Source organism: Oncorhynchus clarkii, chromosome 2 (assembly GCF_045791955.1).
Source record: "Oncorhynchus clarkii lewisi isolate Uvic-CL-2024 chromosome 2, UVic_Ocla_1.0, whole genome shotgun sequence".
Taxonomy (NCBI): Eukaryota; Metazoa; Chordata; class Actinopteri; order Salmoniformes; family Salmonidae; genus Oncorhynchus; species Oncorhynchus clarkii.
In genome coordinates this window covers 26,267,576-26,282,923 of record NC_092148.1, presented here as the reverse complement: position 1 = coordinate 26,282,923, position 15,348 = coordinate 26,267,576, and the positions used below count along the sequence as shown (strand labels likewise).

Here is a 15,348-nt window from a genome sequence, read left to right as displayed (position 1 = left end):
TGTCTCTTTGCACACTCACAGAGCCCAACACACACACACACACACACAATATGCACATACATTTATACTGACTCTACACAACCTGCACACCAACTCACATGCAAGCTGCTGCTACTCTGTCTATCTTATATCCCGTTGCCTAGCCCCCCTTTACATATCTACCTCCATCACTCCAGTGTCCCTGCACATGCATGGTATTGGAACTGACTTTTAAAATATTTCCTGTATATAGTATGCCTACTTACTTACTTTATTGTGTATTTCATATTTCTTATTATTTATCGTGTGTTCCTTTCTAGTGATACATTGTTATTAAATATTGCATTGTTGGGGTTTGAGTTGGCAAGAAAGGCACTGTACTTGTGCATGTGACATTAAAACTTGAAACAAAATCATTCTTAATTGAGTTAGCTACCACTAGCCGACGCTGTGACTTCGCTAATCACCTTTAACATACCTAATACATGCGGAAGTGAATGGTGTTTGGAGATAATTAACATGAACTGTGTCTGTTCTCTTTAATGTGTTATTTTCTCTGGTATTAACGTGTTCCTTTGAAATACCGCCGGTTCGTTCTCTTACCAATTTGTTGTTCTCTCATCACCTGTGTTAGAAGCTGTCGGCTAGCACTAGTCTTTAGTGCCCGGGTTTCAAAAAATATATTTCCATAGTATAGCAATGTTCTCTGTTTTACAAAATGAAGACGACGCTCGAGCAGTCGAACATGCAGTTAGAACAGAGATACATACATACTATTGTGAGTGTTATTTCTAGTATCAACAGTGCCAAAATACAGGAATATCAAAGTAAGTTGGCTAAGAAGGACAAAGAAAACGAAACGCTGAAACGAAAAGTTACAACTGCAGAACGTGAGGTCACAGCATTGCGAGGCTCCTTTGAATTTTCTGGAAATGAATGTCATCAAGTCAGGTCAAGCACTTATGCACTTTCACCAGAAATGCAAAGAGGGAAACCAATTTGCAATGAAAACGAGGTGTCAAGCAAAGCTGAATGGAGAATAGATTTCCCCTGTGAGTATTGTCCTGATTGTTTTTATTCCAATGTTTAGCTCTTTGACATGCACTTACCAACCCCTACTTTTGTCCAAATATCTTTGTTTTGATCACAGGTCTCGGTGGAAGGACTCCTCCCCAGGTTTTTTTCCCAGTGCAAAGACACATCTCTTCCCACTGGGGCATCAACTATTTATATGTCCCATCACCAGAACCCTACTTCACATTCTGCAGAAGATTCACGGTTTTTAGCAGAGCTAACCAGAGGCCAGTCCCCATCACCCAGTCCAGTCACCAGACCAGTGATAAAAGAGGAACCCTCTGACATTGAGACATTCTTCATTAAATAAGAGATGAGTGAGGAGGGTATTGGGGAGGAACGGGAGGGCCTAGGCCTGATACACATCCTGGGAAAAGAGTACGAAGCCCAGCAGACGGGTGGAACTCCAACCAGGCAAAGAGACGGAACTCACCCTGTTGCTGGTAGCCAGAGTGGACATGAGTATGGGGAGAGACCGACCAGGCATCTGAAAAGTATGCATGTGAATTGATGATTAAAAAGAATTCAAGTTTAAGAGGATCATGCCAATGACAATATGGTTCCATTGTCTCAGGGAGAGAGAGAGTCCATGCTGACCCTGAGAAGTTCCGGGCCTACAAGGAGAAGGAACGACGCAGGTAAATATGTTACTGTACCTTTCACTACCACAGTCTGGGTGTCCACCTTCAATATTGTCTTGATGAGAATATTGACGTTAACTTGAATTAAATTAATCTTAATTCCATTGTCCTACATGGACACGTTCATTTCAGACATTTGAAAACAGAGCATGCAATATGTTTATCTTTGATCATGTGTATGTGCATTTGTTGAAGAATCTGTGTTCATACTCACACTTTTTTTTCAGGAATCAGCAGAGGAAAGTGTCGATATCAGATTTACCTGAAGAGAGAAGCATCCAGACGCTGTCGTGCCTGCAAATGTCCTTTTTCCCAACTAACCCTGCCACCTCCCACAGAGACACCTGGGGAGACTAGGAGACACCACAGACAGTAGAGGGGGGGGGATTAGGTCTGCACAGATGAGTTTAGGCTGCCGAACAAAGATTGGGATTTGGGATCATATTTGTTGATATTTCCTTTGTTGTTTGAGAGGAAGATTTCTGTATCATATTGTAATGATCCAGTTATTCAATGAATTGGTTCGGGCTGTTAATGTTCTATGTTTTTTTTATTTGGAAATGTCGGTAAATTAATTCACATTGTACAGCATTTGCTTTTGTTCACTGATTTACCACTAGACGGTGCTGTGATTGAGCCACCCCAAGCACATTTGACACGTGACGCGCGCGATTGGCGCGGCGGAAGTGAACTGCGAGGTAAACGTTGAGACGTAATACAGTTGCTCTCTAAAACATGTCAAATTAATTTTCTTCTGAATATTTTATACAAGTGTGAGTGCCTTTGAAATACCACGTTTTCGTTCGCTTTCTCTTTTTGATAAAATTGTCACTGAAGGGTTACAAACTGACGCACGCATCGGTAAAGTTGTTGGCTGCTGACTGTTTAGCCAGCTGAGCTAGCTAGTAATGTTACGTTACAGTGCCACAGACAAAAGGGTTAGCTAGTTATCACCTGCTTCACTCTGTGACTTGGCCAATTTAGCAAACTTGACAACGTTAGGTTGTGCGGGTGAGTTAAAAAATAAATAATAATAATCTCCCAAGTAGAGCAATGAATTCCTGTTTACATAACGAAGAAAACGCTCGTGCAGTGGAAAATGCTATCAGAACAGCGGTAAATACTGTCATGGATGTTATTTACAATATGAACAGTACCAAAATACTGGAATATGAAAGGAAGGTGGCAGAGAGGGACAAAGAAAATGAAACCCTTAAATATAAGCTTAAAAAAGCTGAAGACGAATTAACAACATTTCGAGTAGGCCTATCCTTTGAACTGTCTGCACTTTCACCAGAAAGAGATTTTGGGAAACCCATGTGCAATGAGAACGAGGTGGCAAACGAAAATGATTGGAGAATGGATTTCCCCAGTAAGTAGCTCTCTCCCGATTGCTTGGTTATCAGTAGTTCATAATACTGTACATTCCCACTCAAGTCACTGGTGCATAAATGTCAGTGTGTACATCATTATAGACACTATGTTATGAGGATGAGTGTATTCGTAGTTGATATTCCCCATATGCTAAAGTAATGCTGTTACCAGTACTGAGACAAATCTGGTACATGAGGTCATGTAGCTAACTATCCAATTTGCCTCAGTATATGCTCTGCAGATTATCATTGTGTACTGGGTACTGCCCCATTTAACATGGCAACGCCTATGATGAGACATCTTTTTGTAATCTTGTTCATTTTAACCGCCCTGCTGGTAAAGGCAACTTGAACATGTCTATGCTCAAACCTGGCTAGTTTGTGACCAGTTTGTGCTTTAGATATCATGTATTTGTTGCAATCCCAGGTCTCAATGCAGGGACTCCTGGGCTTTCAGCAGAGCGAGCCAGAGGCCAGTCCCCATCAGCCATTCCAGTCACTAGCCCAGTGATAAAAGAGGAGCCTGCTGACACTGGGTCCTTCTACATCAAATGGGAGATGAGTGAGGAAAGTATTGCAGAACAACAGGAGGGCTTAGGCCCGATGCACGTCTTGGGGAAAGAGTCTGATGGAATGTCTTCTGTTGCTGGTAGCCAGAGTCCAGGCGATAGACGTTCAGAACAGTCTGAGGAGACATTGACAGAGCATGTGAAAAGTATGCTTGTGTGTCTTGTCTCTGTCCTTTTCTGTTTGTTGATGTTGTGTTTTTTATAGTGGAGTGGTGAGGGGATTGTAAAGTTGTAAGGGGTCTTATGGGTTTAAAAACAACAGTCTGCTATGCAGTTCATGGTAAAATCCAAGTTAAAATCAGGTTTAAGAGGATCATGCCAATAACAATACGGTTCTATTGTCTCTTGACATCAGGGAGGCTGTCAAGCGCAGAGACACAGCGGCAATACAGAGAGAGAATCCATGCTGACCCTGAGAAGTTGCGGGCCTACAAGGAGAGAGCAAAATGCCGGTATGACCTTTCATCCACACAGTCTGGGTGTCCACAATTTCACTTAAATGGCAATTCAATTTAGTTAAGTTGTCTTGCAAAACATGGAGCATGCAATATTTCTGACATGTTTAGCATATTTTAGTGCTTTGACTGGTCTGGATTTTGGGTTGTCGGTTATTTTTTTATTTATCTGTGCTGTGAAAGACAAATCCATAGTAAAATACTCTCAATGTGTTTTGCAGTGTAACACAGATTACATTACAATTTTGGAAAAAAAAATTCAAGGTGGGAAAACAGTACAGTAATCTTCCGTAATATAAAGCTTCCTGTTATATTACTGTACTTCACATAAAGACATATTTACAGTTAAGAGCGTTGGGCCACTAACCAAAAGGTCGCTGGTTCAAATCCCCGAGCTGACTAGGTGAAAAATCTGTTGATTTAAGTCGCTCTGGATAAGAGCGTCTGCTAAATGACAACAATTGTGTTAAAATCAATAGTTCTTCACTGTCGGGAGAATATTTTAAAATATCATTGATTATCACGAAAGGTCTGTGTAAAGTATAAATGGAAAAGGTTTATGGTCTAACCGGACACTATGTTGAGCCAATTCAGCTCAGATGTCTTGGTTCCGATGCTACAGGCAGGATACGCTTCTGTCAGTAGATTCCTATCAAAGAGACTCTGACACCTATTCTTGGACTGTCAACAGTGAAAGACCAGTACAAAATGATCCACCTTGTTGCTAATGAGGACATGACAAATGGTCAAATTTGAAAGAAAATGGACTGTTACAAGAACCTCCCATCATCATTGTCAATAATTCTCTACCAGGATGCATTGGAGGTACCAAATCATCTTGGCCCAGACAAAAAATAAACATATAATAACATATTGGCTTTGTATAGCACTGTGAACACTTGCCACACAAGCAACCATCAATTTATCCCATGCAATTGGTATTGCTTTTTAGGGAGGAGGAGGAGGATGATGATGAGGATTGGATCAGCAACTTTCATGTCCCTTGGCAGCAGACGCCTGAAAGCCTCAGGCGAGCCATTGCAGAGGGACGAAGAGTCGAGGCGGCAGATAGGCGGCTGATGGTGAGAATCACCGTTGATGCAATGCGTGTACACTGCCTCAACCCCAACAAGAAAGTATGTGCAGAAATAGCCAAAGCCATAGTTGCAGAATATCCAGAGAGCTTTGCAGACCTGTCAAAAGAAGGGGAACTGCTTAGCAGAAGGTACTCCTCCTTGCTCACCCAAATAAAGACAAGAGTGGAGCATGTGAACCGGAACACTGAAAATAGAATACGGAGACCCAAGACGAGCAAAAAAGGGGAACACAGCAACAGACAAGCCAAAACAGCAAGAACAAAAGTGGACAGTTATGGGTGCATCAACTGGCACCCACAGGACCTTCCGGAAGGAGAGACTCCTGAGTCCCTGGAAAACAAGAGACAGATTATGGCCACCATTTTCAACAGTGCAGGCCCCAGAGGTGTGGACAGGGGAGATGTGGATGAATTCATGAGGCTTACGTACATTAACCAACGCCACGTGATAAATGCATGGCCAGCCCCAAGCATCGGTGACGTCAAGGAACAATGGCCTTTTCTTTTTACCAAGAGATGGCTCTGTGCCCACTTCCACATGCTCACTGGAGTTGAGATCGACAGCTGCCTCAGTGGCGCTCTGCTGAGCAAGGGAAAGACCATTGTCAATTTCTTCCGAAGTCAGAAACCCAACTGGAGGAGAGGCACCCAAAGTCTCCTCAATGACATTGAAGGTGACCTCAGTGGAAACAACAAGGACCTCACAGCCTGTGCTGCCATTCTTCTGGTGCTGTCCCACTTCAGAGAGAAAGAGGACTCTCTCTTCCTCTTGGCTGATGTAAGTTATTGTGTGTGATTTTATTCAAATAAAAAAACATTGTATTCTGATTGTTTCATACTGGGACTATATACATTATACTGTGCTTTTACACACATGATTGATCATATCAGGTTTCAACAACCTTTTTGTGTTTAATGTAGGTGAATGACACCCAGATGGATGTAGAGGCTCAGTTGCATTTGCCGGCCACTCCAAGACTTATCATGCTTGGTAATGACAACATTTTGTGTATGGACTGGAGATGATCATATTCATAACTCAGATTATGTCCATGGTGGGGCTAGATAAACCACCAGAAATACATACTGGTACTTAACTACATAATGTTAACGCTGAATAGAACAATAGGATGAATTCTAGCCTAAATACAGTAATATTGAATTGTGGTGGAACAGTAATATATTGTGTAGGCCTATGTTAGGAAATATATTTTGTAACACAATCATTATTGCTGTATACTTCAGGGAGTTCCCTGCTGGCTTCATCTAAATGGATGGTGTCGCTCGAGGGGAGAGTGGTCTGTGTTTTGGAAAATCAGTCCGACTTTGCTGCTGCCCTCTCTGTGTTCTTCGGCTGTTTCTACGTGTTCAATACAGAGTACCAGGAGACAGCCTCAGCAACACTGGAGCTTATTCAGAGGCAAGTAATTGAGCATTTATTAATCCAGCACTTACAGTCTTGCATGCCTTGCAGTTAAATTTCATTTAGTTTTTGCTTATCTCAGTTTTGAGAGACTTACTTAGTGTTGCAAAGGAAGGGTATATTACTGGAAACTTTAGTTTACCAGTAAACTACCAGATTTTTTGTATCTTTCAAGGATTTTATATAATCTATTACAATACATACAGTGGCCCTTTTGGGTACCTCAGATTATCACAGGTGTCTGTAATTATCTTTGGCCCTCTGTGTGGCCTTATCACATGTACATATATGAAATAATTCAAGAAGATGATTTTAAAATAGAAAAACACAGTTGTAAAGCATCCTAAATATAATCCATCAATTTAGTGAATACCATTTTTAATGGGTTTCAGCATGAAGTATCCTTTATCTTTTTCACTTATTTATTTTACTATGTCAGTATGCATTTGTTGTCCATGTTTTGGTGTCAAACTGCTGGCAGTTGTAAAAAAAAAAAAAAGTAAATAGTTGGAAGAGTTAATTGAAAATAATGCCAACGTTAATTCGATTTTTTTTCATTAATTAGGCTATTTTCTCTTGAACCTTATAGTCTATCTACTAGAAACTCATGGACAATATGGACACAGATGTAAAAAAAAATATAAAAAAATAATGCTATATATGAATACATGTTGTTTAAGTTATTCAAATATAAATTACCAAAGTTGCAGTAGATTGCCATACATTTTCTCTTAATTACCAAAACTACTGAAGATTCCGGTAGATTAGTAAATTACCGGTAGCTTTGCAACCCAAATTTAAAGAATTGTGAAAGCAATGCCTGGATTCACTAACTCTTCCATGTTGACTGTTTAGGTTTCTAGTAGGGATCAACCCAAATGAAGGAACCAAATGCTTTTCATACCTTGATTCAGAAGCCGGGGTGAGCCGCAGGACTGGAAGAGTTGTGCAAAGGAAGACCGATGCAGTTGCCACCTTCCTCAAAGACCTGACTGAATTTGAATGGTAGAAACAGTTTCATAGGAGATGCAAACACACAAACAAGGACGCACATACATGATGCATAGCTTCAAATGTTGTAATGTTGCTCTTGTTTAGTATCAATCAATCACCACGACAGATTGCAATTGAGATCTATCATGATATGCATCTTGGAATATTTGTCCTATGTTTCTGTTGGCTGGCCCTGTCTGTGATGGGGAAATGTGATTGTATAACTTTTGTTATAATGATGTTCTAAATGATTACCGGAAGTGTTTTTTTTGTTGACAGATTTAAGATGTTTTGTAGACTTATTGTAAACCAAATCAGTGTGATAAATTCTATTTTGTTCGGAACGAGTTTCCATTTCACTACAGTGTGAAAGGGGCAGTGCAGATGAACTTGATTTTCCTGCATTTAAAAAAATATATATTTCCACACAATGAGGTTGTAATAAAACTGAGAAATTGTGAAAATGATGCCCTTTGTTGTGTAAGAGCTGTTTGAAAATTGGCTGGAATTTCAGCCTGTTCAGTTGGGATGGAACTTTTGGCCCACCTCATTATGTCGCAATGTGATCTGATTATAATAGACCAATGATTGTTCATATGGGTAAGGGGGTTGGCTCTAGACCATTCTGTCAGCCAATCAGATCTGTATATGTAAATAATGTATATTCAAATGTGTTTCCTAACGCCCACATGATCAAACTGAGCATTTTAAGGGCCGAAGGAGGCTCAGGGAAATAAATGGTTAAACATACGTTGAATATGTTGGAAGTTATTTTCATTAAATAAACACAGTGATTTGTTATACATATGGTGATGATTTAAAAATAGAATTACAAAGACTGCATGGGGGCTTAAGCTGTTATCTTTTTCAATATTATTTATTTGTGATAAAACATCCTCTTTTGGATTCAACTGCATTTTGCCATTGCCAATCTAGCTTGAGGAATGGAATTGGTCTACTTACAGTGCAGTGTTTTTCTCTGACTGGTAGCCAATCAATTTCGCACCTTAAATACAGTAAAATGTTCAAGTTTAAATACAATTGGCCTTAAATCAATAAAATCTCCATTAATCCCCAATTCATTCAACCTGTATTTGATGTGTGTGCTCTGCTGCTGAGTAGGTTATTTCAAAAAAATTGCACTTGAATGGGATTAATAGTGAGTGGGGAGGCTATGCTCAAAACTCACCCAATCTAGTTGATTGTAATAGGCGACACTCGGGGTACCTGTTCAAGGGGTCATTTTGACTGCATCTACTGTTTGTCAAATCAAATGTACTAATGTGCTCTCCTTGACATGTTTCTGTTTGTTTCTTTGTTCATTCTTCATCAAATTTAACCAATAGAACTCATGGCTCAACGAAGAAGGTGTGTGACAACTGCAAAAAGTTGTTAAATTGTGCTTCTAAAATATGTGAGAGCTGCAAAGCTGTGCAGCCTTTCAAGAAGTACCACAAATTACGCAATAAAGCAATGGACAAGACACTGATGGAATGGGCAAGAAAGACCATCCTGCACAACAACGTTGCCAGGTTCCTGGACTCACTTTTTATAATGGTAACCCTCTACATTTCTGGACACATTCTTAGCTTTATTCCATTTGAATTTAACTAATTCCCATTTTATTTCTGATTAGCAGCCATCTGATTGAAATTATAATTCTGTAAACTCTTTGTCTTCTTCAGCTCCGTAAAGTACATGCTCTGGGCTTTAGGCCCATCCTCCTCATAGGGAAGCAGTCCCGCGGAGGCTGCTGGGGAGTAGAAATCATGATGCCCATCAACCCTCAGCCAGGTCTGGAGGAGGACTGCCTCCAGGAGCTGCTCAAATACTATGAATCTTTACTGAAGCGTAAGTTACTATGCTCTCTCTACAGCATACACAACATACACTGAGTGTACAAAACATTAAGGACACCCGCTCTTTCCATTACATAAACTGACCAGGTGAATCCAGGTGAAAGCTAAGATCCCTTATTGATGTTACTTGTTAAATCGACTTCAATCAGTGTAGATGAAGGGGAGGAGGCAGGTTAAAGAAGGATTTGTAGGCCTTGCAAACAATTGAGAAGTGGATTGTGTATGTGTAACATTCAGAGGTTTAACGGGCAAGACAAAATATGTGCCTTTCAATGGTAGTAGGTGTCCTTAATGTTTTGTATACTCAGTATACGTTCAACAGCATACATACAACAGCATATACCAACAACTCCCCTCTGTGTAACAACATATTAAGTTGAAGATTGCAGAATGTATGCTACATTATTTATAAAAAATACCTGCCATTTTTCTTCAAACAGATATGCCTGACAACCAGTCCCCCACCAACTCCACAAAAGCCAGCAGTGGTAGTGCCCTGGAAGGACAAGAGGGACAGGATGGAGACGTGGGTGACGTTAGCACTGGGGAAGGAGTGGACAAAAGGGCTGCAGATGTGGAAGTGGGAGAAGACGATGGAGATAGAACTGAGGGAGATGAAGAGGACATGGAACCTGACTACCGGCCACCTGCCAAGAAGACAAAGTAGAGTGAGCTGCACTACACCACAGAGGTGTGCTCTCCAAACTCTATTTAGCCATAATAGTATTTTTTTTAAATGTTGTATGCATGTTCCTGTTTTCTATCAACTATCTGTCTATGTGAGAGGCCCGATAAATAAACGACTTAAGGCAGAAAAACAGCATCATTCATTATTTTAATCTCCTTGTTGAAATGTACCAATCCAGACAAAATACATACATCTACTGAAATGTAAAACAATGACAGTCCACCAAGGTTTAGGCTTACTTCAATTGGCGCACGGTCTGTATTTATGACTGGTTATCAAATCAAAGTTTATTTGCAGATGTTATCGCAGGTGGAGCGAATTGCTTGTGTTTCTATCTCCAGCAGTGCAGTGATAATAGCTAGAAAACATTAAGCACATCATCCAAAAGCAAAGGTTGGGCGGTTCTACTACGACAGCCCTAGTGTGTGTATCTGTGTTGTGGAGCCTGTGTTCATACTCATTCTCTCTTCAGGTATTATCAGAAGAGGGTGCTGATATCAGATCTACCTGAAGAGACTCAGAGACGGCAGAGGGAGGCATGGAGAGAAGCATCCAGACGCCGTCGTGCCCGCGAATTGTCCTCCCTTCAGACGAACCCCACACAGCCCTGCCACCTCCCCCAGAACACAGAGACACCTGGGGGGACTAGGGCACGCCACAGGGGCAGGCAGTAGGGTGGAAAGTTTGGATAGCTACTGGACAGTCTTCTTTTGACATTCTATACAGACCACTTACTTAAAATGAAATCTTGAGCATGGGCTTTAACAATTTCAGGACTGAATAGATACATGGTTCATCTCTTTAATTGATGTCATTGAGCCTATCAACAGGAGGCACTGTTTGTGCATGTTCAGGAGTTTCCTGACAGGTGGAACTTACAGGTGTACCTTGTCATCCATACTTGCGGCGTTATTCTATCATCTTCAATTTAGCATAAAATATTGTACAGTTTGTAATAGCAATAAAGTGAGACAATAGCAATAAATGTTTTTCCTTTTTCATTTAAACATACTGTCCATCTTTTGCAAATGAATAACATTTAACAAACTGAAGTATTTTTTTTGTATTTCAAATGGTCCTGATTGGAAACAATTGAATAGTTGTTATAGAATTATGACCAACATAAATCCCTTGATTTTGGAAGAATATGACTTATTTATATCTTTATTACCTTATGATCGAACAAGTTTGAATACCCTCATTAAGAGCCTAGGTGGCAGCCTCCCTGGATCCTTTGCTATTTGCAGACTGCCCTAAAACTGCTGTTGAAGATGCTCTTCTCTATCTCCCCCACAGAGCACAATATTCTTTGACTTCTCCAGTGCATTCAATACCATACAACCCCACCTACTGGCCCAAAAGCTAACGGACATTAATCTCAACCCACACATAATCAAATGGATTGTGATCTGACCAATAGACCACTGTTCGTAAGACTGAACCAGGCAGTATCAGATCGGATATGTACAAACATGGGGGCCCCCAGGCTTCTTAATGAGTGTAATAACGACTGATTTATGGTTAATGTTGTTTCTGCTTGTTTCCCCAGAGTAGGATAGACAACTGCATTTCTTAACTCCTTTGAATTGAACTCTATGTTTTATGGCCTCTAAGGTGCAGGTGCCTTCATACTGTATGTGTATCTGTTTTCATCATGTGTTTGTTACATGTCTTCTCTTGTCCTTGTAATTTATTGATGATGCTTAGTGCTAAAACCATTTCCCAAGTCGGGATCAATAAAGTACTACTCTACTCTCTACACGTCACAGAAAAAATAAGCACAAATTACTTAATTATGAATCCTTTATCTTGACTAAATGCAGCTTGATATAACGTTGAGAATATGAACTATCTTGACAAACCTTATGTGTGGAGTGATTCTAACTGTAGATAGGAAATGTGCATGCAGAGTAACTCAAGAGGTTGCACCAGTGTAGTCAAACAGGCAATACAGTAACCCCTTTTGGACCACAAGCAGAAATAAGGCAGGTTGTGAGATATGAGATGTTGATTATGATAGGTTGTATTAGATTGTATTCTACAGACTCGGTGGCGGTTCTAGCTTGTATGCCCCCCCCCCCCCCCCCCCCCCCCCCAAAAAAAACACAATTTTGCACTAACTGTCATTTTTATTTTTATACTCAATATATCACAAAATATAAAAAATATCAGCATAATTTAGACGTCTGCTAAGTTAGCCTACAGCATTGGAAATTCACCTTACTGAGCTTGGGACCTAGTCAATGTAATCACAGAAAACCTTTATGATGTCTCCTCAATGAAAGTTAACCACATCAATAATGTGCTAGTTAGGTTGTAATCTTTTTGCTGCAGGCTACACACATTATCATGATGAAACTGTGTGAAATTATATCCAATGTTATGTAAACTAGTTGGACAGAAAACGGAATATTGTCACCCTATGTGTAATAGCATAGCAAGCAACACAGGCTAACAAACACAAGTGTTATACTAGCCTATTTCATTACATGCATAATATTATACTCATAAAGAGATGACATAGTTGCATACCTTTATCTTTTGCGCGTTTCTCCTCTTCTTTAACTGGGCACTGATGGCTTAGACCTTTTCTTATCCATTTGTGTTGATTTGGCACTCAAGCACCAATACATTACCCATCTCCCAAACACTGTCAACCAAGAGTCAAGACTAAACCAATTCACCTTGGTGGTGTGCAGACTGGTTATATATTATTCTTAATGATTTCGCACAAACCAGAAAATGTCTGTGAAACTATATATTCACAGTATTTTGAATGAATTGTGGTTTATTTGGTAGCATTTCGTAGTGTGACTGGTTTTACTAATTGCATTAGTGCTGTACAAAGTTAGAGGTGCACTATTTGGTAGATTCCTCCTCTCCCCCTACCTCTGGCTTCCAGTGGTGATACCTGAGGTCAACCTACCCCCTCCCCCCTCCCCATCTAGTACTTCTGAGTGTGAGACCTTCCCAGGCAGTAGCCTGTCTAGCTCACAAACTAGAATCAGGGCGCCCACTCCGACAAGGTTAATTGACCCACAGTCCCACACGGTGACATGATATCATTGACGTGACGTGCAAATGAACGATAGAAAACCTATTGTGCAAATGTCACCATTCCAAAAACAATTGTGTGGTGGCCCCGTGCCACCCCCGGCACGATGCCGCCCTGGGCAGCTGCCCATGTCGCCTAATACCTAAATACGCCACCACGTGTCTCTGAATTATAAACAATGTATATGAGAAGAGGTTATAGTAACAATCTAACACTTTACACTTCAACATCTTGAAATATTAAATTTTATTGACAAAAAAAAATCTCTGTACAATGTTGCATTGAATATCGTCACTAAAGCAGCATAGAGTATCGCCAGTGTATGTCATTTGTAATAATCTATTGCATGTAGGATCCATCTTCCGTTGCCTAGCCCTAGTGCTTATAGAAAACATCAAAATGAACATAGAAACATCAACATGTATGGCATATCATGGACAGAAGAACCTTAACCTGAAATATTGCTCTTGTGTATTTATTTTCCCATTGTTTATTATAACAATAACACAAATATAAATAGCAGAGGTGTCATGCCCAAATGGGTCACAGGGGAACATGCTCCCCTCAGATTTGTCCTGTTTAAAGATATTTACATTATATACAGTATATACAGTACCTTCAGATGGTATTCACACTCAACTTTTTCCACATTTTGTTTTGTTACAAAGTGGGATTCAAATTGATTTCATTGTCATTTTTTGGTCAATGATATACACAAAATACCCTGTTATGTCAGTGGAAGAAAAAGTATTTATATTTTGTATTAATGGAAAATAAAACACTAATATATCTTGATTAGATAAGTATTAAACTCCCTGAGTCAATACATGTTAGAATCACCTTGGGCAGGGATTACAGCTGTGAGTCTTTCTGGGAAAGCCTCTAAGAGATTTGCACACCTGGATTGTACAATACTTGCCCATTATTCTTTAAAAAATGTGTCAAGCTCTGTCAAGTTGGTTATTGATCACTGCTAGACTGCGATTTTCAAGTCTTGCCATAGATTTTCAAGCTGATGATTTAAGTCAAAACTGTAACTAAGCCACTCAGGAACATTCAATGACGTCTTGGTAAGCAACTCCAGTACATATTTGACCTTGTGTTTAAGATTATTGTCCTGTAGAAATGTTAATTTGTCTCCCAGTGTCTGTTGGAAAGCAGACTGAACCAGGTTTTCCTCAAGGATTTTGCCTGTGCTTAGCTCTATTTCGTTTCTTTTATCAAAAAAAAAACCTCCCTAGTTCTTTCCAACCCATAACATGACGCAGCTACCACCATTCTTGAAAATATGAAGAGTGGTACTCAGTGATGTGTTGGGTTTGCCCAAACATAACACTTTTTATTCAGGACAAAAAGTGTATGTATTTGCCACATTTTTTGCAGTATTACTTTAGTGCAAACAGGTTGCATGTTTCGGAATATTTGTTATTCTGTACAGACTTCCTTCTTTTCACTCTGTAATTTATGTTACTGTTGCCGAGTAACGATGTTGTTGATCCATCCTCAGTTATCTCCTATCACAGCCATTAAACTCTGTTACTGTTTTTAAGTCACCATTGGCCTCATGGTGAAATCCAAGAGTGGTGTCCTTCCTCTTCGGCAACTGATTTAAGAAGGATGCCTGTATCTTTGTAGTGACTGGGTGTATTGATACACCATCTAATGTGTACAATTAATAACTGCACAATGCTCAATGTCTGCTTTTTTAAATTTTAGTTTTTTACCCTTCTTCCAATATGTGCCCTTCTTTGCAAAACATAGAAAACCCCCCTTGTCTTTGTAGTTGAAGCTGTGCTTGAAATTCACTGCTCGACTTAGGCACCTTACAGATAATTGTATGTGTGAGGTACAGAGATTGGGTAGTCATGTTAAACAGTATCATTGTATACAGAGCGAGTCCAGGCAACTTATTATGTGACTTGTTAAGCACATTTTTACCTCTCAACTTATTTAGGCTTGCCATTACAAAAAGATTGCATACTTTTATTGACTCAAGTTTATTTTTTCAATTAATTTGTTAACATTTCTAAAAACACAATTCCACTTTGACATTATGGGGTATTCTGTGTAGATAAGTGACACACAATCTGAATTTAATAAAACAATTAAATTCAAAACTACTAGCCACCTAGCAATTTGATGT

The 15,348-nt window shown here is 39.8% G+C and overlaps 1 protein-coding gene across 3 annotated transcripts; it reads left to right on the top strand.

Moving 5' to 3' along the window:
- Positions 1–481: 481 nt before the first annotated feature.
- LOC139365210 (uncharacterized) lies at positions 482–10,280 on the top strand. Of its 3 annotated transcripts, none has more exons than XM_071102709.1 (10): positions 482–1,031; positions 1,130–1,547; positions 1,628–1,691; positions 1,922–2,392; positions 3,495–3,782; positions 3,992–4,088; positions 5,044–5,965; positions 6,109–6,178; positions 6,433–6,607; positions 7,466–8,353. In XM_071102709.1, the coding sequence occupies exons 4-10, from the start codon at positions 2,236–2,238 to the stop codon at positions 7,617–7,619; spliced, it is 1,863 nt and encodes a 620-aa protein (XP_070958810.1). In that variant the 5' UTR covers positions 482–1,031; positions 1,130–1,547; positions 1,628–1,691; positions 1,922–2,235; the 3' UTR covers positions 7,620–8,353. The 3 variants fall into 3 exon arrangements, with proteins under 3 accessions (XP_070958810.1, XP_070958800.1, XP_070958790.1); XM_071102699.1 differs by lacking the exons at positions 482–1,031; positions 1,130–1,547; positions 1,628–1,691 and adding exons at positions 8,950–9,160; positions 9,289–9,454; positions 9,903–10,280 and having other exon boundaries at positions 2,343–3,066; positions 7,466–7,615; XM_071102689.1 differs by lacking the exons at positions 482–1,031; positions 1,130–1,547; positions 1,628–1,691 and having other exon boundaries at positions 2,343–3,066.
- Positions 10,281–15,348: the final 5,068 nt, after the last annotated feature.

What these genes read in the sequence shown, in the direction of transcription:
- LOC139365210 (XM_071102689.1), top strand. Translation starts at nt 2,748, where the DNA reads ATGAATTCCTGTTTACATAACGAAGAAAACGCTCGTGCAGTGGAAAAT. An exon ending in TTGGAGAATGGATTTCCCCA is followed by an intron (nt 3,067 to 3,494) that starts GTAAGTAGCTCT and finishes TTGCAATCCCAG; the next exon opens with GTCTCAATGCAGGGACTCCT. An exon ending in ACACTGGAGCTTATTCAGAG is followed by an intron (nt 6,608 to 7,465) that starts GCAAGTAATTGA and finishes TTGACTGTTTAG; the next exon opens with GTTTCTAGTAGGGATCAACC.